Raw genomic sequence first — 27,819 nt, 5'->3', positions numbered from 1 at the left:
GTGGCCAGCTCCTTGTGCACACTTCTACTTCCTCTTCCTTAGACTGCGCCGTGCAGCATGACAATTTCTCCAGGGGCAGACGAAGCTCGCCGAGCGAGTTACACAGCAGCGTGACAATATTAAATAATTCATGAATAAGGGCCAAGAAGTTTACGACTATTTTGTGCAGTCTAGTTATACATCATATATGCATACGACTGCGGGGTATATATTGAGTGTGTAAAATTGCACTGTATAATGTAGATATTGTAAGCATTGTTATAAGTGTACTCAACTGTAAAAGCTTTGATAACCTTTTACTCTTCCCCACATCTGTCTGTCTGTCTGATCTTGTCTTTCTGTCTGTCTTTTTCGCAGAACAACGATGGAGTTTACAATACTACAGTGATATTTATTTCTAAAACTGATAAAATGCAGACACACTTGGTTGTGAACAAAAATGAGACTGGGAATGAGTACTTACAGGTGAAGCATGGAAATATAAAAAAAATGGTTTGACACTAGTGTTAGGCCATCGTAGAAACCTACGCTTACAAAGAGTAGTGCCACTGCACTGTGATGTTGAAGCGTAACCATGATGCCATACAGTGAATCTGTGAAATGCTAAATACACAGGAGATGGGATGAGAAGTGACAATGCAGTGACATTTTTGGGGGAATAGGCCACTCATCTGTGGCCGAGGCAAGAGCCTACTTTTTTCTGCGTAGACTGTGTGCTGATGCACTTGAGAAAAACGTCCTTGGATGATGAGCATTGAAGGATGAGCGTGTCACTCCACTTTCTGAGTTCGGCAGCTGCGGAGCTCTGTTGCCGACTCCTGGCAAAGTAACAACTCTTTTCGAGGAGCTTGCAGGACAGGTAGTGGAGCCAAAGCACATTCGTGTATGGCTTGAAGCTCTTCCAGTCATTTCTGCAAGTCGGGAAAATCGAGACATGGCTTTGAAACCCAGCAGTAACTACCAACAAACCATTCGCTAAGATAGACATTACGATAGTGTACACTGCTTATCGATTGTCTATACAACAGCGGACCTGTGCCAACAAAACCAAAGAAAGCTGAAAGTTGGTAACAGTGACAGTCAAATTTATGGTTGTCATCACACATCCCAAATAAATCAGAAGTTGTCGTAATATCAAAAGTGAAAATAAATGCGCATCCTTAATTGGCTAAATTCGTTATAAGTAAGTACAGTCAAACCCGGATATATCGAACCTACATATAACAAATTATTGTGTATAACAAACCCCCTTGAAAACATTTGCACAAAATTTATTTTATACATCGAATTACCTATATATTAAACTTTTTTGTGATTTCCTTCACATGAAACATATCCGGGTTCAACCGTAGTTATATATACCGCTGACACAATCTCTGCAGAGCTGGTAATTGTATAATTTTCTTATTGTTAGCAGCCTGCAAACAGCACCTAAGCGGACAACGGATGCACCTGGTGGTAAGCGGCTAAGATGTAAGTCTCGGAGCGCCGCGAGTGCTACCTAATCTCAGAGGTCGTGCACCACTTCTGGCAAATGGTAATGGTGGCTCTTTCTTTTTTCTTTCTTCAGTTTCACCATCAAAAATGGTTATTTCTCCTAGCTTTTTGTGATGCTTCCACTCATATTTCAGAAGTAAAATTTCCCACAGAGGCTCCTCTACATTTACACTATATGCTGAACTAGGCTTTTCATGCAGTCCAAATTTCATTGCATTTAGCCTTTAAACATCACCCTGTTTAGAGCGTAGTCATGGGCTGATGCTATTGTCTCACACACTTGACATTTGGTACATTAACATTTTGGCAAAATACACGAAATCAATACATGAGGCCTACATATGCATGGCAAATAGTATATTCAGTATACAGTCAACGACCGATTTTCCGGATGCCCAACTTTCGGACATGCCCGATAATTCAGACGGCTTCACGGCACCATCATGTACCCCATAGTCAACGTATAAGAACGTCTTAAATTTCGGACGCAAGAACCCTTCGCCGTCCGATTTACTGGACTTTTTGCCGTGACTGCAGGTCTGAAACGGCATTAATCAAAGCCACCACCTGCTGCCATTTTGATTATCTGGCTGCCTCAAACCGGCGATCTCGCACGCAGATCGCGCTGGCAGCCGTAGCCACCACCGCGGCAACGCTAAGCCCTGCCTGCTTCGATGTTTGCTATTAAGCTTCTTGCCGTTCGATGCCGTATTCTTAATTGAAATAATTCCCTGCTGTCAGCAATGGCACCGACTCCTCCTTTGTAAACCTCGCGATTGGCTTCAAAGCTCGGAAAGCACAGAGCGGTGCGTAATATCAGGTTCCCAAAAGTCAGCTTTGCCTCAATACCGCAATGTTACGCGGTGAAGCATACACAAAGTATTGCGGTGAAACGTAAGAGTGGGAAAGGGCGATTGTCACGGGACACAGTATGTATTCCTTAATTACACATGCTTGCACCCGCCGTCTCTTGTCCCAGCACGAGCACCCATATGCCCCATAAGTGTACTGGCAGGCCTGCAGAGACTTCTCAGACGTGCCTGTGGCGATTTGAGCCCTTAGGGACAGTAAAAGGCATGCATTCATTTTTCCAGACTGCACAATTTTTCGGATGTTTTCGCGGCCCCTAAGGAGTCCAAAAAATCGGACGTTGACTGTGTTTGATTTAGCAGAGATATGAGCCTCTAGGGATATATCCTGCAATCAAGGTGTGAAGCAAACATATTTGAAAAATAAAAAGTGCCTTACACTTTTCTCCCAATTTTCCACAACCAAAGTACATTAACTCGAATAGCTTTGGAAAGTAGGCAATACACATATTGGTATTGTGATACCATGAGTGCACCTCGAGTGGGGAGCAAGCATGTTAGTTCGTTAAATGGGGCAGGCACCTTTAACTGGCTGGAATGTTATACCAGAATACACAGTGGTTTACAAGTAGAACCTCACTCACCAAGTTGTCGCAAAAAAGAAAAAAGAGAAAGCATTGCCCAAGAAAACAAAGATATGATCCATAACTATCACTGAGGTTTTAATGCACAAACAGGAATTCAGCTTGCATTGTTCCGTTGTAATTTCTGAGCCATTGTAGTGCGTCCATCCCTTTTGTTTGATGTAAATAATTCATTTGTTGCTTCTACCATTTGTGCAGCCCCTGGTTGTGTCTTGCATCGTTAGTAGCTAGGCAGAGTGATGGACTCACTGATTGTGCTCCTTCATGCGCCTGTAGATGTCAAACTGGTAGTCACCAACACCACCAAAAAGCTCATCCTCGTGGGACACATCGGTATAGATGACTGCTCCATCTTGACATCGAGGAAAGAAAAGTCTGATGAGAACATGGGGAGCCTTGCCAAGAGAACGGCACAAAATATTTTGCAAAGCAAGCAGACAAATACAGTCGAACCCGGATATATTGAACCCACATATAACGCATTATTGTGTATAACAAACAGCAGTAAAATCCCCTTGGAAATTTTCGCATAAATTTTTTTTTCATATTATCGAATTACCTATATATCGAACTTTCTGTTGATTCCCTTCAGATTCGATATATCCGCGTTCGACTGTAACATAATCTGCATAAGCATAGAAGGATTACCATGATGTTGCTTTCTAAGAAACCTTGGTCTGGAAATCTTTTAACGACTAAACAACACACACGCACAAAAAAAGAAAAATACTTTGGTAACAATGTTTAAAGGTAATGATAGACTTTAAATGTGTTTTTCAAACTTGTTTTTTTCTTTTTGGAGCAATAGAAGTGGCTTTCTAACGTACTCTTAAGTACTCGTAGGATTTCGCACACAATGGTCAACAATGGTAAATCTGTTAACAATTTTCTTTTTCTGCACCAGACATGTGTCCGAGAATAGTTTCAAATCTTGTGCTGGTTGCTGTGTGCATTGTGATGATCAAGTGCCTATCTGAGCCATTGTGACGCTGTCAATATTCCCATATGTAACCTAGCCATATTTTGGGTGTTTGCACTGCTTGCACATTATTCTAAGAAAGGATTCACAGTTGTTGTTTTGGTGTTTCTAATTCTTCACGCCTTCCCGTTCCACGCTATTCCGAATTCTGACCAATGTAGCTATTTTCTTTTTATTGCATAATACTTAAAAAAATACCATATACAATATTTTAAATCAAGAGTACTATTGACATGCTGAACTCGTCCATGGCCACAGAATGGGTTAAACGAACAAAGAAACAAACAAGCAAGCAAACAAAGCTTTTACAGGGATGTAGCTGGAATTCTATTTGCAGAACTTGTGTTTAGCAATTTTCCAGCTACTGTTTAAAGGGACACTAAAGGCAAATATTACGTGGATGTGGACTGTTAAAATCACAGCGCTTGTTTCGTGCCAAGAAAACACTTAGTTTAAGAGATAATTGGGTCTGAAGGGTCTGCATACCTTGAGCGCAATTCAAATCGCCCACACCCGTGGGGGGAGTGATGACGTTGCATACGCCATCACGGCCCTTTACTGCCATTGGTGGGTAAAGCCACGCCCGACAGACGGCGCTGCAGTTTTTTGTGCAACATATCAATGCGCGGCCATGGAGAAACCGAGCCAAGACAGCTTTGGATTCGCCACTGTAGGTGCTCTTGGTCATGTGGCGTGGACAGTTCGGGCATCCCGCGACATCACACGGACATGGCATTCTCTGCTACTTGCAGTTTGTGCGAGTTTTGTTGCGAGCCAGCAAAACCATTGCAGCATGATGCGATAACAAAAGCACAGGCGGTGCAGAGTCGAGCGAAAATGGAACTTTTTGACCGCCAGCATTGTTGTCAAGGGTTACGTCAACGAGTTATTTTTTCTAAAAATCGAGTAGAACATGAGAAGTTGAATTTTCTTCCATCTTATAATGCTATTATCTTTTTATTACGAGTGGTTGAATACTAGTGACAGAATTAGAGGAGTGCCTATTCGTTGGGCTAGTACTTCGATGTCCCGGTTTAGTCTCAAATTCTGTACTGCATGTACCTAGATTTCTCGATTACTAAACCTACGTTCGCGATAATAATGACACCTTAGACATTCTCGAGCATTAATCTATCACTTTAGCTTCACTTAACATAGCGTCCCTTTAATTTCGGTAAGCCTAAAAAGAAAAATTTTGCCTAATGCAGGGTCCTGTGTTGATCTGAGTGTGTTATGAAGAACTAACTCATTATCGAGCACTTTCTTACCATTTTCCCACTGCAGGAACAGCCAGAAAAAAGACAGAAGCATCATCAGCAAACTAGTACAACCATATGTATTTTAAAAGGCCACAACTGTAGGTTGTCTGCTGTTCATGTACACCAGATTCGAGAAAGCCACCTACTATGTGTGACTAATGCCAATGGTTGGAGAAAATTTGCATTTTGCTTCATTGTCAGAAATTCCCATATTTATTAACTCAGTTGTTCTTTACATTAATGTACCACAAAGGTGCTTGTAACATGTTGCGCATCAAAATAATGAAATTACAGCGGCTACTGCATTTGAGCACTCTTCTCAAATAAACTATTACAAGCGTTCTGCATAGCAAATGTGTTATGGTTTCTCTTTGTAGAGTTGTATGTGTCAAGTATGCATGTGAAGCATACTCCTTTAATAATGTGTATTCCTTTATATGTGTATGGGCAAAGTAGAACCTCGTTGATACGATCCCGTTTCGTACAATTTACTGGTGCCAACATTCGTAATAGAGAACCCAAAAATGACCCAGTATCTTTTTTACTGGTTAACACATTCCTGGAAAACATTATACTTATGCGCCAACATGGCAGAATCAAACATGGAGGTAGCTGGAACCTACTCAAGCACTTGCTCAACGAGAATGAAACAAGGAAAAACAAGAGAACAGCTATAGCCAAGGTGGTTCATCAGGAGAGCCAGGATAAAACACCAGAAGAAATCATGGATAGACTCGCCACCAATTATCTCCCACTTAGGCAACCAAACGAAGGAGACGATAACGTGGAATATTCGGGTGGCATATGTGAAGAAATTGACCTGGATTTCACTGAGAGTGAAGTCAGGGCGGCTCTTCACAGTCTTAATGATAGATCAGCAGCTGGATCAGATGGAATAACTAACAGAATTTTAAGAAATCTGGATGATGAATCGATTTCTTACCTAACTGAACATTTTAATGAATGTTGGAGGAAGGGGATATACCCAGAGGAATGGAGGGTGGCCAATACTATCCTCATACCTAAGCCAGGCAAACAATTAACTCTGGACAACCTCCGTCCTATTTCTTTGACGTCATGTCTAGGCAAAGCCATGGAACATGTCATCCTAAATCGGGTCACGAAATATGTTGAGCAGAACGACATCCTCCCGTACAACCTCATTGGCTTTCGACCCGGGTGGTCAACCCAATGCTATGCTCTTAATCAAACACCAACTCGTACAGGCCAGCCCAACGCACACGAAAGCTCTTTTAGGTATGGATGTGGAAAAAGCTTTTGATCGTTTAAAACATAAGGCAATACTTGACGTTCTCTCGGAGATGGGGTTAGGTAAGAGGCTTTTTAACATGATTAAGGACTTTCTTAGAAACAGAACAGCGCACCTCATTATGGGAGAACTTAAGTCAGAAGCTAAGAATTTGGGAAACAGGGGCACTCCACAAGGAGCTGTGCTCTCGCCCATGCTATTCAATTTAGCAATGTCTAAGGTTGCAAGTAATTTAGAGAAAATCGAGGGTATACATTATGTCGTATATGCCGACGACATAACCATTTGGAGTGCCAAGGGTAATGTAGGACAGACAGAGGCCAGACCACTGGAAAGTGTATAAGTTGTGGAGAACACACTGAAAGACATGGGGCTGAAATGCTCGGCAGCCAAGTGGGAACTCTTGGTCATTAAACATCACACAGAAGGTCGTAAACAAAGAGGCTACATTCCGGAAGAGGAGCCAAGAGTGTGCCTATACACTCATGAAGGATCTGCAATCAGGCTAGTTGTAAAAATCTAGATTCTTGGTTATTGCATAGAAGAAAACAATGCCAATTATAGTACAATACAGCATATCTCGAACAAAACAGATGAAGTCATTAGGTTACTAAGGAGAATTACCAACAGACGCAGAGGCATGGGGGAAGACAGTGCTTTGAGGCTAATACATTCTTTTGCTTTCTGCCACTTCACTTACGTGGCCGGATTATTCAAATGGAAACAGGTAGAACTTAACAAACTCAATGTCATGATCAGGAAACTTGTTAAAATAGCCCTAGGGATACCGAGTACCGCTGCAACTGACAAGCTCATGAGTCTAGGAGTCCACAACACAATGGAAGAAATCGCTGAGGCCCAGCAGCTAACGCAACACGAAAGATTGAAAAAAACACGAGCTGGCAGAAAGATATTACACACAATAGGTGTAGAACCTAATAGATCAAGGGGCCCAATAGAGGCTGAAGTGGAATTAAATACTGAAGTTAGGGATAGGATCAGAACCAACCCTCTCCCCAGAAACATGCATCCAGAATATAATGTCAGAAGGAGAAAGGCAAGAGCTAAAGCACTCTTGCAAGAGATAGAGCAGAACCAACTGGCAGCTATAGTTGATGCTGCCTGGGTGAAAGGTAAAGAAGCCTATACAGCCATTGTATCAAATTCTCAAGAAAAGGTGAAGACAATTTTTTACCAAGGAACCCATGGTGGCAGAACAAGTGGCATTTGCTCTAGCAATCAGGAGTAATAAGTGGGCCTTCATTTACAGTGATTCAAAAGCCGCTATAAAAAGTTTTGATAAAGGCTACGTAGCTGGAGTTGCAACTAAATTCTTTGAAAACATTAGGATTAGGAAAACAGAAATCCGATGGTTTTCTGCACATATGGGGAAAGTGCACAACTCGAGTAAACCTCAACGAGGTTGCGCATGACTTGGCACGAGGACTTGCTAACCGTGACAGCCATAACCGAGCCGTTCACCATCAGTCCGGGGAATATAGAGATTATTTAATAACTTATAATGAGATTACCAAACATTACTATCTAGGACGCAGGCAATTCCCATTTCCACACTCAAAACTAAACAGGGCTCAAGCAGTCTCGCTGCGCTTATTGCAAACGGGTACATACCCCACGCCGTACCACATTAACAAAATATATCCAGAGAGGGAGATTATGAAGGAAAGTAATGATTGTAATGGCATCATTGAAATCAAACATATGCTCGCGGGGTGCCCCACAACTCTTCCCAGCCTCCTGGAAGAATCGACTCAATGGGAAAAAAGAATACAAAGCCCATTGCTTCAAGACCAACTAAGGGCTGTCCAGAGGGCCCGTGATGTCGCTGAAGGGCTTGGCCTGACAGTGCCAACGTGGGAGTGGCCCACCTCGCTTAAGTCGAGCCTCCGGACCTCTTTAAATAAAGTTTACACACACACACCAACATCCAGTATATTGCCAAACTTCGACTGTATGATACGTTTTCCGACTGCCAGATCCCATGAGAACAAGAAAAGATGCGAGGCAAGCGTGCTGAAGAGCAGTAGGCGCTTACCATGGCAGCTTCTTTGGAGTACTCACCCGCCCGTGACATGCGAAAATGCCAGCGCACACTCAGTTTCCCCTTCCAGCACTAGCAAATCTCGAAATCTCCTCGCGGGTTGTCACATGTCGCATTCACTATCGCCGCCGACTTAATTGCAATAAACATGTTCACCTATATGTTTCACAGCGAGTGTGGTGCAGTGTTGTTGGGAGTGTACCGCATGCTTTTAAGGCGATAACTAAAACATGCCTTTTTTCCAGGTGCAGGCAGCGCAACGCGAGTGTCATGTTTCGCTCTGGCAGGATCATGTTCCGGTGTCGCGCACCAGCTCGATTTTGTTTCGGTTTCCTGACGCTGTCTTAAAACATCACGCAATAAGAAAACAACAAAGCACATCTTCGGCTGTTCAAACCCCACCAACTCGATGCACGTGCCACAATGATTCTCGCCGAGTAAGCACGCCGAAATTTCCCACCCAAAAAACTTATGACCCAGGCCGAATGTGAGGAGTGCAAACGTAAGTTTGCCGAAGCTGCAAAAACAACAATGCGCGTCTCTTGGGCCACTCGAGCCCCACTAGCTCAGCGTGCAAGATTTTGCATTACGTAGAAGTCAACTACAGCTGAGTTTGCCAAATTTTTTAGTGAGTTGCGTTTTTCTGTTTAGTACATTTTCTCTTGCATTTCCCTCTGAGCCTACCCAGTCAAGTGGGTCAAACAAACAAAAACAAAAGGAGCCAAACACTGCACATAGCAAGTTTGGTGATGTTTGACTTTGCCACAACGGCACAAATGCAAGAAACGTCACACTGACGTATGGCGCTGTGCCGGGTTTTGCTGTGAAATTGATAAATATAAAGCTCTGACCTTCATTTTCTCATCTAACAACGAACCTGTTGCAGTGAAATAAACTAAAATAGAGTTTTGAAAGAATGCTTTATCAGTTTAAAACTGATTAAGTGTTTTGTTTAGTGTCCCCTTAACATTCCGATGGAACACTTGGCCATTGTAATGTGGCTGCCGCAGCTGGCAGTCGAACGTACAACTTTCCACCAAGCAGCAGGCAATATTCAAATGCATTACGTGGTTACCTTTGCGTAACCTGGACAACGTGTAGTCAATCACCGAGGCAAGAACACCGTTTGTGTCCAGACTGAAGCTACCCTCAGGCAGATGGCAGTGAATGTGATGTTGCTTTGTTGGCGCCACCAAAATGTTTCCCCAGTGAAGGTCGCGATGCTCAAACTCTAGAGCAGTTTCGGCAACGGCCAATGCGCAAGCGGTTTGGAGGAAAATGCTCCTGGCTTCTGTTGCAGAGTTTATCTGCAAAGAGAATGATGCAGATATGTGGAGGCACAACAGGGCATAGGGAAGGCTGCTACCAAAAAAACACTTTATGACCTGAATTATTTATCTGCATGAAGGAAAAATAATTTCATTCCATTTAGAAATACTTCTATGGCTGAAAATGCCTAAAACTATATTCATTTGCTGCTTCGGAGTACAGTTGCACCAAATTACTGAAATGACTGACCTCATAATCTTCTAAGGATGTCCCGCCATCTGCAAACTGAAACATGATAAACTTCTGGTCTGCCTTGAAGCAGTCTGCAATAAGAAAAAAAAAAAGAAAAAGAAAAATACATTTCTACGTGTTCTTATGCTAAATGTGTTGATGTTACATGATGTTACATTAATGTTGGTACCGTTTACATTATGGAGAGATGCATGTGATGCATGTGATGACATTGCATGACATTGCTTGCTTTTGAAGCAGTGCACAATGAATTATGAGGAAGCCTTAGCTCAGGCCTAACTCCGATGCCGTCTATTCAAATACATGTAGAACGCACAAACACTTTTTTGAGATAACCACTTGGCCGATATTAATGAAATTTGTTGCATTTGAAAGAGAAAATTTAAATTCTAGTGACTGTTCAGAGTGGCATTTCAATTTAGGGCCTGAATTGTTTAAATGACATTTTCAAAAATTGGTATGTTTGAAAAAAAATAGAAGCACGAAGCTTACAAATTTGTAGCTCTGCACCTAGAACAGATATCGCAGTTCTGTAAACTGCATCCGTTAGAGCATCCAAAGTGGACAAACTTGTCCTTCTATCTATCTATCAATTTTTATCTTACATGAATTTGTTACATTGTTTACAAGGGTTTTGCAAAAGATCTACTCACAAATTAGTGGTCCACTTGAGAGCCATGTGTAATATATCAATTTTACCCGCTTGAGATGTACTATTAGGTGCAACTTAGAGAATTGTGATGTCATGTTTCATTGCTGATTTACAGAGTTGTAAACTTGATAGTTTCTTTTTCTCAATATCTTCAATTTCTGTCAATATTTATTAAAAAATTAACGACCTAAGTCAGCAATTTGCAGCCAACAGTTGCTAGATTTTAATGTTATCTTTTAAATGCAACAAACCTCATCAAATTCGGTGCAGTGGTTGCCGAGAAATACGATTTATCCTTTCCTGTTTTTAGATAGGAGGCCACGAGCTAGAGTTTCCTGTTAAGTTGACTTCCGTACTTCTTGAACGAAGTGAATGATCACTGCTTCACATTCGAGCATATTTATATACAATATGGCTTCCACCACACACTCAATACCAAGACTCTGTTGGTCTCTCTATGCAATTAGAAGTGCCAGTTGGGGGCATTTGTACTGAGAATCAAAACACGTAACAGTCTAGTTTTAACACGTCTATACCACTTGCAAAGACATGATCAACTACTGTGTCCTGCTTGGCAAGACACCTACACCGAGCCCTGAAAGAAAAAAGAAAAAAAAAGCCAAAGATGTTTCACACAAAACCATTTTTAGTGTCCGTTTAAGAACACATGTTTCTGTAAGACAAGAACATAAACAGAGGAATTACTTAGAGAAACAGATTAATATTGTTTTGTCTAAATCACATATGAAAAGAAGTAAATTTTTAACAGTGTTCACCAGTGCTCAAGTGCTTTACCTGGCCTATCGTTTTCGCTTGTCCTTTCGGAGTCAAACGCATCCCACTGCTTCAAGAGGGCTGGGTGGTACCTGTCTTGAATGTAGTACAACCTGTAAGAGTAATATAATGAACTCTCCTTGCACAACCTGACTCGCAATAAGAAAGAACAGATGAGCAACACTTTCTAATGACTATTTCTACATGCTGTGTTACAGGCTGCATAACCTGTTGCTAAACGTGCTGTAGCCCCAGAGCTCTCTGCCAACGACCAAATTGCACTGATACCACATTCATCTGCACTTTTAGTACCATGGGACTTACCGTACCTAGACATTAAGTTAATATTTATTATATAAATTAAATTATGTGGTTTTAGGTGCCAAAACCACAATATGATTATGAGGCATGTCGTAGCTGGGGACTCCGGATTAATTTCGAGCACCTGGCGTTCCTTAACTTGCACCCAATGCATGGTACACGGGTGTTTTTGCATTCTGCCCCCATTGAAATGCGGCCGCCACGTCGGGGATTTGATTCTGCGCCCTCAGGCTTAACAGTGCAATGCCATTCCGACTACACCACCACGGCAGCTTATTTATCATCTGCAAGAGAGCACATTCCACAATATATGTGTGCTAATTTTTAAGATATTAGAAGTTGGAAAGAAAAAGAAAAAATAACATTACAAAAATGCTGCTGCAATAACTTTGTAGCCCTCTTTGTTCATGTTTTTTAGCTTTATTTAACCCTTCTTCTACTATTGGTAAGTATTTTCATCACTATAATTTATAAGACTACAGCTGTCATGAAAAAAAAAAATACCTGGCAATGTAAACTGATGACGAGTATATCTATCAGCTTGCTTCTTTCTAGTTTTCTTTTTTTTTTACACAAGATGGCGGCACTGGCATTGTGTCTAGTTTTATATTTTTTTATTATCAGCTGCTTGAATGCTTCCATTGGAAAAAATGGCCGCCTGCATGCAGATTTCTTGTAAATTTCCGGGAATTGGCACAATTTTGGTCATTCCCTGCTATACAGAAATGATTAAGATGAAGTAGGTCGGGCAACTTGCTTGATCTATGGCACATATGGCAGATTCAGTGTGTACTACTGCCAACTGAAGTACTTGCATGCATCCTGGAATTTACCGGTGCAGTGTGCACTTGCGCGGACCAGAGAAATGTGCCTCTCAACCTCAGGTTATGCATCCAGGCTACAAACTCGCAACCCCTGCAGGCAACAGACTTCTGCTGGCAGTAGTGTACCACACCTTCTTGAATTTATTAAGCGCCCACATTTGCTATACTGGGTATAAAGGAGCCCCAGAAACCTTTAGTACGGCAAGCATTTTATTTCCTTCAAATCTAAATACCTCAACCACTTTCGTCAACAGGGAATAAAAAGAAAGAGGTACTTGAATGCGAGTAGATATCAACTAGAAACACAGAAAACGCCACACTTGTGTATAAGTGTGACCTTAGTTACCTTTTCACTTCAATAAAATTTGGGCACATAGTGGTTCGTCCCTTCTGGGAAAGAGCGCTCAACTCCCTGCAAAAAAAAAAAAAAAAAAAGGAATGACAATGATGCTACTCCTCATAACATATTCAAGATAAATGCCAAATGTAACAGTACTTCTATTAAGATGTTTCAAAAGGTGCACAGTCAGCCACAAAAGTTTATGAGATGTAGGAAGCCTGGGCACAGCCTCAAATTCAGTTTCAATCTGTAGAAGCGCTATGCGTTAACATAGCTGAAATTCACATTTGTCATGGAACCTGTGTTCCATAAACTTTTGTAGCTGGCCGTACAGCAACACTGAAACCATGCAAGAGGAGTAATGGTGAATCTTCCATGCAAGACCTTCAAGGTTCCCCTGTTGATGCAAGACGAGCAGACAAGCAGCACGAGCTAGAGTGAGCATGTTTTAAAGATGGTGCAGCCAGACAGTATGGCCAGTACAAAGAATGACAAGTACAGCAACTTGATCTTTCTTGCGAGGCTAAACAAAGCGCACAGCGAGTTGTTAATTTTGACATATGCACAACCATAATTTGATGTCACATGCACAGGCGCTTTAATGGTATGACTTAAGGGGTGAAATCAGTGGCACCATTGTTGTTTAACCGTCAATTTAAGTGACGACAAATGCAAGAAATAGCATGTTAAAGGGATACTGACACAATTAAAAACGTATATATATTACAGATGGCTGAAGATCTCATAATGACAGTATGGTTCCAGGAATTCCACGAATGCGCAGCAAATTATTGTATCCTCTTTTAATGTGACCAGTTCAAAATGTGCACCAAAAGCAGCATGGCTACCATGCATAGGGGGTGTCGACGAGCACTCCTTTTACATTACATTATGTGTGAGGTATCGCAAGCCACCACACACTGGTGAGGCCAAGTGCAGTGGTTGCAAGCCACACCATAGCCGTGCCACCAAAAGCTTGGTGCGTCATATCGGCCATTTATTCTGTGCTTTTTCACATTTGAAAAGAGAGAGAGAAACTTTAACAGCAGAAAGGTGGAAAGGTCAGCATGAGAGCTTCCTCTGGCCTGCTACTCCATCACATTTGACAACGAGTCTCCACTGTCAGTGCTTGAAAACGCACAATGCCCTTCTCACCTTCTTTCCCCCATTATCCTATCATGTTAATGCTTTCAGCAAGACAATTACAGTGTGCCTTCAATTACTGCGCCGACATGAGTGTCAGTGACATAACACATGACCAGAAACCTGAATTTCCTGAATTTTCGGATGTTCTGCTCCACACGCACTCAGCATCACTCCATTTGGTGCACATTTTAAATTCCTCACTTTAAAAGAGTAAAATTCACTAATTATTGCCCTTACGAGGAAATTAGGCCTTGAACCATCATTATTGAGTTAACAGCTATCTATTCAAGAAAAAAAAAGGGGGTTACATTTTGTATCAGCACTACTATGATTGGGGAAAAACTTGCACAGCAATGTATACATGTCACCTGCGATGTACTAACTATAGTACTTTTGAGTGGTGATGCTTGGTGCCGAAAATTAAGCAACACACACTTGACAAGTAAAGCTGCATCCATCATATCTTCTGTTGGTGGTTCAACCAACGGGTATGCACTGATAATTCACGCTCCTGAAAGTAACTTATCAAGCGTTTGGCCTCAGTAGAAGCAACGAAAGCAAGCCATCCAGTAAGTCAACATGCCATCATGCCATGGTATGTGGGTACATACTGACAAATGATGGCTTCTGGAAGAATCTGTGCAGCTGTTTTCTGATTTTCTCCATTCACAGGGAAGGTACCCTCAATGGGCACAATCTTGATGGCAGACGCCTTTGATCCATGTCCAATTCGGAACACTTCTCCGTATGTGCCCTCGCCAATTTTCAGGCACTGCTTGAAAGCACTGAAGGAAGAAATCACGTTCAAATATTGTGCAGTTTCGCCACCGATGCGTGAATTACTGTATTTCTTCCTGTTATATAACTTCCACCTGGTACTTGAGCATCTTCATTTGGAAACTATGTCAGAACATTGTGCTGAAACTTGGCTTCAATCAGGCAGCTTTTGAGCATCGTAGTACAAGCCGACGGTATTTTTTTTAAATAGAGGAGTGAGGAGGCGGGTTATAAATGAATTTTGCCGTCAGATACAGGTTTACGACAGTGTTGAATGTTTAAGACAAAATTTTCACAGCTGTGAAACTGCACTGCAATTCAACAGAGAGCTGCAGTAAAAGCAGTAGTGACTGGACTGACAAAACAAGGCTGTGTGTGAACTTTTGCTTTATGCTCACAACTGTCCTGACTCCTTTCACAAAGATTTGAACACTGTTGTGTGTATGTTTCTTTTTTTCTACCTTTTACGAGGGATGTAATTGGTGGTACAACTTACATGCACAGGTGGGTTATGCACACAGAAATATGGTATACATTTGAAACAATACAGAGTCATGGTAAATACAGTCAACTTTTACTAATTTGGCCTTTCACTTGTTCTGATCATGGTGAAAGGTCTCAATAGGTGTTCATATGTTTCCATACATAAGACATTTTGCTAATTTAAACAAGTCTCACTTACTGTGCTAGCACTGAATTCCAATGATTCATCATTGGTCAACCGTGATTGTCGATCAAGCAATTAGGCTGTACTTCACTTCAGCCATTAGCTCGCAAAATTCCACACCTGTTTTCCCTTTACTTGGAGGTGTGCGAATATTTGAAATTTTGAATTTGGATTGAATAACCAGGAATGTTCAATAATTATATGTATTTGGTATGAGGAATCACTATTCAAAAATGTTGAATATTCATTTCTGTGCGAATATAGCAGATAACAACACCTGTTTGAGTCTACAGGGAGAAAGACTCAAACAACAAGACTTGAGACTCAAACAAGACTCAGACTTGAGTCTACAGGGAGAAAGAAAATGTTCCCAATTACTTGCTGTCAGGCAGCAGAGGTTGTTGCATAAGGGAACCTTTTTCTTTTACTAAACTCACGGAGCAGACGACTTCTGTTCAATAATTTTCGAGTCATTCAATAAAGATGCCTTGCCTATACATGTATATGAACTTGCAGTCGTGAAAGATGCAAGACAATTTATTGCTTAGCGAGTCTCACCATGTTTATATTCATTGGGAAGAATTTGCAGTACTGTAGCGTTACACTTGGCACCTTTAATGATCACAACAGTTTTTGCGCATCTGGCGACGTGCTGTTTGTCTGTTCCATTACTGTCATCAGTTCTGGTGTACCAGATAAAAACACCTTTTAGCCATCTTTCGTTTACAAGCTTCTTAGAAGCTTTGCAAAGCGTGATCGAAGTTGTCACGGAATACGTAACACCTAAAGGACTCTCCTGCTCCCTGCAAAAGTCAGAGTTACTTCTGTATAGACCCACGTGCAAAGGCAGGAAAACTGTCACCACACCCCCTCAAATCACGCTCAAAGCTAACAACCAGGATATCCCAATAGTACCGAGCATTAGGATCCTTGGACTCAGAATACAGGCCAATGGACACAACAACAAAGTGATAAAGGCACTAGACTCGCACATGCATCAAACAACAAGACTCATTTCGCGCATCGCCAACAGACACCACGACATGGAAGAAACTAATCTACTCAGATTGGTATAGGCTTTTGTCATTAGCAGAATAGTGTACGCTACCCCATTCCTGCAACTAAGGAGTGATGAACGCTCCAAAATTAACCTCATGATCAAGAGAGCATACAAGCAGGTTCTACACCTCCCAATTATGACAGCAAATGAAAAGTTTGAGGCTCTAGGAATACACAACACTCTTGACGAGCTCATGGAAGCTCAAAGAATTGCCCAACTGGAGAGACTCTCACAGTCTCCTGACGGGGCAACACATTCTCCAATCACTCAGGATTACATACAACACCCAATTCGGACTAAAGCGGGACATTCTCACAGAATTAAGAAAACACATACACGTCCCCGCCATTACCTAAGAACACTCACCCTCTGCACAACCAAGAGCACAGGCAGGAAAGAGCCAAATCCTTACAAAAACGCTTTGCAAACTCTAAGGATGTGGCCTATGTAGACGCTGCCGAGTATCGTGACCGAGACGCTATGACAGCAGCTGTACTAGATAAGCAAAATCAAATCATCGCTGCAAGCTCAGCTATTACAACCTCGCCGGAGGTCGGGGAGGAAGTTGCAATCGCCTTGGCGTACGCCTCCTCTGCCGCCAAATTCATAGTCAGTGACTCAAAGACAGCTATATGAAATCTCGCGAAAGGGCGCATTCCGCCTGAAGTCCTCAAAATTCCGGCCAGGGTACCCGAAACCCGGCGCAGTTGGACGCAACTCATTTGGGCAACAGCGCACTCTGGTCTTCCGGGAAACGACTGCTGCTCACAGTGCAGGCCCGAGAACTGGCCATCCGCGGCCGCACGACAACCTCTTGTGATAATCAGTTCAAATCCCTCCACCGTTCAGGCAGGGACCGGCATGGTATCCTACAAGGAAATTCTACAATTTCTACCGCCAGAGCAGGGGGCATTACCCTGCCACTCACAAAACTTTAGATAAAAAGCAATCAGTTACCTGGCGCCTTTTACACGACGCACACTTTCCCAAACCCAGTGACGTACAGTCACCTCTATCCCGGGCTATATGCAGCAGATTGTAAATTATGCGCAGGTAGAGCCGATCTTCACCGCATCATGTGGGCATGTCCCCTGATAAGGACCAGAAAAAGCACTAGCTTATTACCTCCCCTTCCCATAACTACCCTAGAGCAGTGGGAGACTGCACTGCTCAGCTCAGACCCGGATCTTCAACTCCGAGTCGTCCAGATGGCCGAAGACGCCGCCAAAGCGCAAGGCCTGGCTGCCGCCTGAGGAAGAAGAGGACGGGCACTCCCACTCCCCTCCTCCCTAAACTCCATCTCGGACAAAATAAAGTTTATACTACTACTGGACGTCCAGTTGTGAATGGCATTATACGTCTTGGATTATGTAAATAAAGCTCTTCATCAAATGGACTCTACGTAACCTTTATATTTTACTTGGTTTAGAAATGAAACTTTCAATATTCAATTTGATATTCAAAGGTCATTCTTCTGGAATATTCTTATTCGGCTTGGTTAGGAAATTTCGCTATTCAAACACCGCTACTTATTACGTGTTTCTGAGCAATCTCAAGAACACATACTGAATGCGCCCAGCAGAGGAACCAACGTCAAAATTGAAACTGGCAGAAAGAGTTACTTTGCGATTGAAATTTCGAAATTTCACTGAAAAAAATGAAAGTGAAAAAAATGAATATGTGGTGTTCTATGAAAGCTACCTAGCGGAATGAGAAAATGTTTTTTTTTTTTTTTGATAAATTGAGGTTAATTGTATGTAGTTGGAAGTTGTGCCTAGAACAGAGCCCCCAAGCAATGAATAGAAATCAAGGCACTCAACACACCTGGCACCAAGAGCTTGCTTGAAGGTCAAGGCTTCGCTCTGATGGCACATCTCCAGTAGCATTCGATTGGCATCTAGTGGCACTCTTGAAGGAACTGCACTCTTGCGAGCCATGGTGAGTCTTGCCTGAAATTTATACAATTTCAAAGTCTTGAATAAAGCAATGTCCACATAAAAGTGTCATCGTTGACCAGATTCTTAACAAGTTATATTTATGCAAGCAAACAAGGGCCACAGCTTAACTACCAAAGCCACACTAATTAAACAAACACTGCAGGCCCTCTTGAAACACTTTACAGCTTTTTCTGAGGTGTGGAATAAATTTTTGCCCAAATACTGCATTTCTAGATTTTTGTAGTTTCATGTGACCTTATGAGTCAAGATTATGTTAGCAGTTTAACTACATGCATTGCTGCTATGGCAAACAAGCAAATCGTGTTCACTGGCTGGCATCGATTGATTCTGTCCTAACAGGAGTGACTACAATCTTTCATCCCTGCTTGCAATGTGAAAAATGATGCTAGAGCCAGGCATCTACTGCCGTTAGAAAGCTTGCCTTACAGCCACTCAAATTCACCAAAGACCAACAGTGCAGCGAGAATTGTGCAGCGGCTAGCATAAGACAAGTGATATTTAGGTTCGACTGAGAAGCCACGCTGCTTCATGATGCCGAGAGATAAAGAAATCGAGAAATGATGGTGTACCCTGAAAAACTCCTGTATTCCTCTTTTTTTTTTTGCAAGACTGTCTAAGAGGTTGTCATGTCACTTCTTATCTGATGCTGCTAGCACAAGATTTACAAACAACGGTTCCTGCAGTGGCAACTATGAGATGAACCTGAGTGTACTCTACAGGAAGGCCAAGCTGCTTGAGTCTGATCTGATATAATTTGGCAGATGTGCTTGCATGCGTGCCAAAAACGTGTTTTTTTTAGTAGTGCACATTTTACACCAAATGCCATGTTTGAGAAAATTGTTCGTTCCATGTTCTTTCCATGCCAAACGAGATATATAGAACTTTTACGCTGTGTTACTGAGACACAATCTATTCTGGAAGGCTACTGAAGAAACAAGTTTTTAGGTAAGCAGGAAGAAGAAGTGTTGGTGTCATCTGAAGATGGATTTTCGTTGTGAAAACCAGTGTAACACACAAAAATGTATAGCAGCATACATTGGGCCCTCCTGAGACAATGCAAGACACAAGATATTGCAATCCAACATCTAATTTGGATCGATAGTACATATGCAAGCATAATCACAATGATCTGCATCACCTGTTAAGTTTTTCAAAGGTTAAAATGAAATAAAGTTTGGCCTAGAGGCACATAACTTTGATGTCAATGTGCCCTCCACATTTCCTTAAGCATTGATTAATGCTTCATAAGTTCAGTTTCCAGCACAAAGTCTTTCCTTAAGTAATTACTGCTCGCAAGTCCACTTATCGTGCTGTTAAGTTCTGTCATCTCTCATGCAATACTGACCTGTCGTCTCGTGCAGGCAGACCAGTTGTTTTTACAAGCACTCTTATTTTGCGAAGAGTTGCAGTTAGCAGCACTGGTGCGCTGTTCTGGTGCACAGTCTGGCCGTCGATTATTTGAGCGACTCATACGTTGCGCAGTTCTCTTCTTCAGTGCAGTTGGAGGAGGAGGTTGCATCAGTTGTCGTTGAGTGTCGTGTCTTTTAAGAACAACCTTGGTCTCCTTGAGCATTTTAAGCTTTTCGTTCAGTTCGTTGCACATGTGTAAGCACGGTGCTAAAGGTTGCTCAGAGTCGGTTTTGCGCTTGGAAGAGGCATACGAGCTAGGTATTATCTGTGTTGCCAAACCATCAGTAGCACTGCTCACAGTGTTTTCAGCTTCACGAGTGAGAGCAACAGTTGGAACTGACAACGGTTCACTCTCAATGGTTCTGCCGTGTTGTTTTGAACGTTTCCTTATACTATTGGCAGGTTTGATATTTTCCTTGTCATTATTTGTGGAAGCTCTTGGTCGAATTGACAAGCAAATGAATTGATAATTTGTCCAAACTTGGCAATCGGAATGTCAGGACTACATGTGGCGACTGCAACATCTGCCTTCTTAGCTTCTGAATACTCTCCACGACAATGCTGAAATGGTGTGTTCCTGCCACTCCCATCCAGAGGTGCACTGTTACAGTAGTACAGTTCAGAGGAGCTTGTTTGGCTTTGACGATGTCCGTTCAACCTTTCCACTGTGAGCAAAAGTTGCACAAAGTGGCTCATGTGCTAAGCAACTCTACACATAGGTTGGTGTTGTCTGCCTGGGCTCCATTTTTGTGCTGTGTTGCACATTGGTCTCTCAGATCTGTCAGAATAATGCGCACATCTTTAAGCTGGAACTTTTCCCACACAGCACGCTCCTTCGACTGCATGATTTCATCAGCGCGAGTGCACTGTGGCTCACCTGTTGAGGATACACCACATGTGTCACTATTGACCGGATGGGTTTTGCTTTTGTTTTGCATTTCACTTCCGACCTCTCACATCTTCGAGAACAATGTGCACATCTTCCATTTGGGACTTTTCACACGTGGCAAACTCCCTTGATGAGAGTGACTGCCCACCATCATTTTTATCATCCAATAAAGACGTGTGTGGTGAGCAATCCTGTGCATTCATGTTCAACCTTGCTTCTTGATGTTTCAGGTCTGTGAGAACAACACGCAGCTCCTTAAGCTGGCATGTTCCCTGTAGAAATCTTCCTCTGACAAGAATGTCTCTTCACTGTCACTTTGAGCAACCAACAAAGATGAACGCAGCAAGCACTTACCAGCATATGATGTTTCCATAACGTCAACAAGCTTGACACACAGTTCTTTCTGAAATATGGACAGCTGTGAATTGTTTCCTAGTATTTGATGTGAAGCCTCTGGCTCGATGAGTAGGTGACTTTTCCTTTTCTCAGTCTCAAACAGGTTTCCTCTCCCTTGCGAGTCTAAAGCATCAGGCTTTGCAGAATATACAGCGAAAGTTGCATTTGGTTTGCCTTAAGACTTCTCCTTGACAGTCTGTGACCTCAACATAAAAATCTTTCATCTGAGCTTTTGCCTGTTGAGTTACAGAAAGCTCGACAGAACTCTGATCACATGACAAAGGCATGATGCTGCTTTCCAAATCAGACCTGCAGCGGCTGCTCAGAGGACTCATGTGCCGTGCTACTGCCTCTCAACTGACTTGTGGCTTTCACGTCGTTGTCTGGAAAACTTTCCCAATACAAGCCACTGTGGTTTTCATACGAGGGAGCTTGAAACTGTGCTGCACTGGCTAACTTTCGCTTCAGGCTACCCTTTACGTTATGTGACCCAGCTCCCTGGACTTGTTTATCCAATAAGACCGAGTTTTGTACAAGGACAGAGTTGTTAAAGATGGTGGATGGTGCGACATGTGGTGTCTGCATAGCGCAGTTGAGAAACCATGCCTTTCTTGCTTCCGCTCTGTTGATGCGGGCGTCAGACACTGGAGTGCTGACCAGGACTGGTGACCATTCTTCTGCAATAGGTGTATCCCACGCTGAATTCGAAACGTCTTCACTTGCAAAGCTCAGTCTGACTTTTTTTCTATTTGTTCCATCATCGCGCTTGCACATTGCTCTGTTTCTTTTCTTCCGCAGGGTAATCCAGTTGCTGCGATCTCCTGAGACGAGAAATGAGGGCATCAAACCATCCACAGAGTGGGTTTGTTCATGTCCGGTCCTTTGGTTTCCTTCATATGCAATAGAGCTGTCACCTTCCAGAAAGCGAGGGCTGCTGATATCAATGCTGTTTATGTCACTCAAACTAGACAGCTCGATGCAATCTGTAGTTGGCCCTATCATCCCATTTTGTATCAGTTTTTGGTGTTGAGCTAGTGGGGTTTACTGGACTGCCAGGAAGTTTTAACCTCCCGAGGTATAATGAGAATGACTCGTCGTCCTTGAGACAACGCCTAGGTATCTCACATGATGATGTGGAACTAGTGGAGCTGTGGCTCATCGTAGTCGGCTTGCTCAGTTGAATATTCCCCTTCTTTATTGAAGTTGGTGGCAACTGTTGCGCCTGTGGCTTCTTGTTTTTAAGTGACAGCTTTGTTGGAGGCCTCTTGACATTCTGCCGCCTTGGTCTGGCTTTCCTGTCTGCCAGGCTCTGTGACACACCATTCTGCTGGGCTGCAGGCTGTGGAAGGATAGGATCAGAAATTAACACTGAGATTATAACAACTTGTGTTGATGGAGCTTAATGTCCCAAAACTACAATGCAGGCTACGAGGGAAGTCCTACTGGACACTATAGACTAGATTGATTGATTGACACTTATTTCTTTTTATTGTAACATTAAGTTTGCACACATTAAGTGGACCCTGAGTGGACACACCGAGATCTGAGCACTTAGAATTCTTTAGCATTCACATACACATGAATACACAAGTAGTTTTACATTTCCCTCATATCGGGATGGAACTGCCATGATCCAGACATGATCCCACTTCCTTGTGCTCAGCGGAACCGCTTAAGTCACCTCCAGCTTTTAACTGTTCTCATTGAGGCTAGGGCTTTCTTGCTTTTAGCATGCAGCTTTTCCTCATGACCTGCTTTAATATAGAGCTGGCTTTTCGGCATGCTCGCAGTTTTCCTTCCTCCCTGCCCCTAGGATTACCCTTCACGTAAATTTTCCCAGCAGATGAGAGATGATATTCATGCTCCTTGCCTCCAGTCTTCCAGAAATTTATTTCTCCATGCTTCAAGTCCAGCTACAAAAAGCATTGTCTCTGGAGATGTAACTTCTGTTCCGCAGCAAAGGAGCTCCTAATGTCACAATCAACAGATCAAACAATCACCTCGTCTCCCAACCAGACGGGGGACATGAGGTGCGAACACTGTTTCAGTGGTGCCAACATCTCACAACAACTGGCGCCAGCTTGCAGGACGATTAACAGCCAATGAATGCTATGAGAAATTGTCGCATTGCTGCTGTGAATGCATGGCACGTCTGTCGTCAGCTAGTCGCACAGTGCCATATGTCCTCGCCGCATCTCTCATCCCCAGGTGCATCCCGACAGCTACATCCAGAGAACATCGGCAATATAAGGCAGTGTGCTTATATAAACTTTTGCACACTACTCACCTGTTTCCTGCGTGCATTGTAGTTCTGTTGTGAGCGTTTCTGGCAGGCTCGGTTCTCAGTGCGTCTGCAGGGCGATCCGGACCTCTTTTTATGCTCCTTATCAGATCGCTCAGAGCTGACGTTGAACAGGTTAGTGACATTCCCATACTTTACCTGCAATGTAAAATCAGAAGCGATTTCACAAGTGAGTATAGACACCTTGCACTCGCCAGAGGAATCTGCGACTCTTTCAGTTATTCTAAAAACTGTCGCTGATGCTAGTCGTTCAGGCTGCAAAAAAAAAAAATTCAACGGCCCTTCAAATGCCGAGAGACGCTTGTCTGATTGTTAAGCACCGAGTTCTGCCCAATATAAAACCCAAGCTTGGAAATGTTTGTGCTGCCGCGTTCTAGCATGATGCTTGCTTCACAATAAGTGCTCTGAAATGTCATCATGAATCTGAATCGCATGTCTCCAATTTCGCTTCTTTGGCTTGCTACTATGTGTTATGTGTTTTGGCGCTGCTGTCAACTGCAAAAAGCTTCAGTACAAGGTACCTTTACAGAAATGGTTACTACGCACTACGAACACACTGTTTCGAGAATCACTGAAATGACAGGCGTGCCAAAGAAGACCACTTTTATGACCCCTAGGTCAGTTCCAAACTTTAAACAAATGAGTATTAAACAAATGAGCATTAAAAAAATAATATTAACTAAATAAAAAATCAAGTGCAGAAACCACCAACAATGATTGTGAATATAGTGAATAGCTGAACACTTCTAGAAAGCTATTCGCTTTATTAAAGGAATGATACTCTTGAAAGCATATATTTCGTACAGTGAAGATATTTAGGTTGTGTGTGTTGTTTCATCGCATAATTCCTTAGAGAACAGAGCCATTAACCAGCAAGCACGCGCACAGCACGTGCTTGATTCAGGATAAAGCACTCATATGGGAGCCAGAAAATCATTAACTTTTGGTACTACTTCAGTCGGTGCATCACATCGCACTTTTTCTATAAGAGCTATAACAGTTAGCCGTCAAATATTAAATTCGCTCTGCAACTCGGTCGCGTGAGAACACATGCCCTTTGCATGAAAGTCCAATCTCGGATCCCCAACCACCGGCCACAAAAATAAGCAAAAGAGCTTGTTTCACTTTAAAAGACCAGGTAGATCAATATGTTGCTGTACATGTCTTTGTCTCTTAAATCCAATAGTTGCCACTAAGGCGGTTAACAGTACATTATGACGAACTAATTTCACAAGCATCAATTTGTCAAAGTGTGTGTTCAGCATTTTGTCCAGCTGGAACGATAACTACTGGTACAGTTCCGTTCATACAAGTATTTGAAGTCAACAGCCGCTCTTGTTCTTTCTGCACACGCATATAGAGCTGTTACAAGCCACAGTCTCCTCTGCCTCGCCACAAGGTAAGTGTGACTTTGTACTAGTACTAAATGTACACAACGTGTAACTATTTAGTATATTTTGGAGGTGCCTCCAGCTCAGTAAAGAAGAAACGGCAACACCAAAGCTGGAACCCGAACTGGTTCATGGGTTGCGGCCGTTGAGACCAGAGCTTGCCAGGGAATGTTCATATACAAGGTCGGCTGCAGTCAGCTGATCTTGTGCAACCATGGCACACAGAGGCGTCAGCGACCGATGCCAACTTTGAACCCCCACTGCCCCTTGTATGCCCTGGAGTTACTGTGCCGCCGACATTATTATAATCTTGAGGCCTCTCTTTGCCGGTATTATTTTTATTTTCGCACGCTGAATGATTTTATGGGATCAAATCACACAGTAAATGTAAATTCCTTCCTGCTGAAAGAAACTTTAGCAGCGCGAAAGGAGGGGGGGAGAGAGAGAGAGAGAGAGAGAAAGGATGCATAGAAAGGCACGAATGTTAACCAGAGGTAGTTCTGGTTAACTACCCTGAGCGGGGAGAAGAGGTAAGGGGATGATGATAAGTGGTTCTTGAGGGAAAGGGAAAGGTTGGCGCTATCTTCTGCAGCCCTTGAGGGAGCACGGCTCAGCGCCAGTAAGGGGATAAAAAGAGGGAGAGAGCGGAAGGGGGAGAGAGAATTCTTCTTTCTGGGGTTTAACGTGCCAAAACCAATTCTGATTATGAGGCACGCCGTAGTGGAGGGCTCCGGATTAATTTTGATCCCCCGGGGTTCTTTAACGTGCACTGCAACGCAAGCACACTGGCGTTTTTGCACTTCGCCTCCATCGAAATGCGGCCGCCGCGGCCGGGATTCAATCCCGCGATCTCGTGCTCAGCAGCGCAACGCCTTAGCTGACTGAGAAACCACGGTGGGTAAGGGGGAGAGAGAAAGAGGGACGAGCACGAACCTACCGCGTACACTATACAGTTTGTAGCAGGCGGCTATCATGAAGGCCCGTAGACCTCAGGGACCTGAGTAAAAAAGCGCAAAAGAAGGAAAAGGCGCCGAAACGGAAGACTACCTTCAGTAATCGCCTGGACAGAACGATATGCTGGCGTTTTGATTATTCTGGACGGAACTTTAGGAATCGTTATCGTTTGGGCAGAATGATAGACACTTCGTTTGCGCGCTAAGAAAAGTGAAGAATCTACGAACTTACCTTCCCTCTCGGAGCACGCTTTATCTGAGCCGTAGGGTTGCTGGTGAAGAAAGCGAAGACACGAATCAAACAAGCTCCTCTGGGATGCAACTGATACCGTGCTTATGAGGTTCATGTACTTACCACAGGCTCTCGAAAAGAATTTCCGAACGATTTCTCGGCGGTGTTTGAAGCAAGACCACCTCGGGGCTCCAGACGCGTTTGGTATTTGAAGCTTCGAGGAAGCTGGATTTGTATCTTCTGCCATAGGTTTTCAGGAGCTTCATCGTTCATAAACGCTCACACTGTTTACGCATCACTCATGCTGTTTACGCTTTGACTGGACAGCTACACCGCAATGCAGTACAAACCAGAAGTTGTTGTGTTTGTCATTGCAATTCGAATCCGAGCGCTACGACCTCAGGTTGGATTGGATCTGGCTTGATAAGTGACATCTATAACATGGCGACCATGACACGTTTTTACAAGGCGTTGGTCTAGTTACAGTACACTGTAGTCTAGTGTGTCACCGGAAGAAAGCTTTGCCTTCGAGATATATTAATCAAGACGAGCCGTTAAAAGCTGCTGTTCGTTTCTGTGTGCACTATTACCTCTTCAAGATGTTTTGCCAACTAGCACCAAGCCACCCTCATTGAAAAAGGGGTGTTGAAGTTCACATCCCAAAGAATGGCGCTGTTTAGACTTTAAATGCAAATATACGTCATAGACGTCGTGTTTTATATCCAAGGAGGTTTAAAAAGAAGAAGCAGAAAAAAAAAAAGCTTCTGGAGTGGCAATGCTGCTTCGAAAGTGAAGCCAGGCCGCCGCCATCTTACTCAGGGCACGAAGCTCCTTGTTTCGCCTCTTTCATGGTTAACATGGCTAATTTCGCTGTAAGATAATTTTGAATGTACACCTTTGTTTCACAGGTTTTATGAGGAAACCTCACTGCCGTGGTACGTTTTTTGAGAGTTCTTGATATCACCACTCAGACAACTATAATATTTTAGCGAGAAACAACGACCTTTTATTTTACAATTACCCTAGCGTTTACATTCGCACAACAAAAGCACTTAAGGTGCGCGCGAACTGCAGCCTGCGCGACACGCTTTTAGAGGAGAAGTCAGGGCAAGAGCTGGCTTCACCCCTGCTGGTAAACAGCAGCGGCCGTCGCCACTCCAGAAGTTTTTTTTTTTTTTTTTTTTAGATGCGAAGCAGCTTATGGCGGGGGCTTTGTCCGTCCCTCGCTCCCGCGGCGTCCCACACCCCCACAGCGCATGCACGTCCCCACCCCCTCTCTTTCCTATCCTATACTCGCCCCCCCTTTTTTTTTCTCTCCTCTAGGAATCCGGAGCGGCGCGCACGACGTACAAGTGGTGCGACAGCTGCATACTCCGCTGGGGGCGCCACGGTAGTTCCGTGGTATGAAAATGACGGAGCGCACGCGCATCATTCTCTCTAATTCTCTTTCCTGTGCAGCGCCGCGATGAGCGCTCGGGCCGCTGCCGCGAAACCATCTCAAGCTAACCATCTTCCCGCTGCTTCGCATCCATACATGGTTCCCTTCAGCGGGAGATGGAGTAATTTTTTTAACCTCCTTGGGAGGGCGGACGCAAATAAATCTAGAGTGATCTCGAGGTATACAGTACCCCACAAGGATAAAAATGTTCCGTGCCGGTGCGCACTGCTGGTGCCGTCTGGCGTAAC

General features: G+C 43.2%; 1 protein-coding gene across 1 annotated transcript; it reads right to left on the bottom strand.

Moving 5' to 3' along the window:
* Nucleotides 1–211: 211 nt before the first annotated feature.
* LOC119442625 (serine/threonine-protein kinase haspin-like) lies at nt 212–26,515 on the bottom strand. Its single transcript, XM_037707565.2, has 12 exons — nt 26,257–26,515; nt 26,134–26,173; nt 23,543–23,695; nt 19,906–22,594; nt 18,427–18,551; nt 14,710–14,883; nt 12,959–13,024; nt 11,489–11,580; nt 10,039–10,112; nt 9,596–9,827; nt 3,200–3,302; nt 212–911 (listed from the first exon to the last, which is right to left on the bottom strand). Exons 4-12 carry the CDS (start codon nt 20,161–20,163, stop codon nt 668–670), a joined length of 1,368 nt encoding a protein of 455 aa, XP_037563493.1. The 5' UTR covers nt 20,164–22,594; nt 23,543–23,695; nt 26,134–26,173; nt 26,257–26,515; the 3' UTR covers nt 212–667.
* Nucleotides 26,516–27,819: the final 1,304 nt, after the last annotated feature.

The sequence above is a fragment of the Dermacentor silvarum genome, chromosome 2, assembly GCF_013339745.2.
Source record: "Dermacentor silvarum isolate Dsil-2018 chromosome 2, BIME_Dsil_1.4, whole genome shotgun sequence".
Classification (NCBI taxonomy): domain Eukaryota; kingdom Metazoa; phylum Arthropoda; class Arachnida; order Ixodida; family Ixodidae; genus Dermacentor; species Dermacentor silvarum.
Note: the sequence above shows the minus strand (reverse complement) of the source record. Positions and strands in the feature narration are given on the sequence as shown.

What these genes read in the sequence shown, in the direction of transcription:
- LOC119442625 (XM_037707565.2), bottom strand. Translation starts at nt 20,163, where the DNA reads ATGTGCAACGAACTGAACGAAAAGCTTAAAATGCTCAAGGAGACCAAG. An exon ending in CCAGAAGCCATCATTTGTCA is followed by an intron (nt 13,025 to 14,709) that starts GTATGTACCCAC and finishes TTTTTTTTGCAG; the next exon opens with GGAGTTGAGCGCTCTTTCCC. An exon ending in CGCATGAAGGAGCACAATCA is followed by an intron (nt 912 to 3,199) that starts GTGAGTCCATCA and finishes CCCGACTTGCAG; the next exon opens with AAATGACTGGAAGAGCTTCA.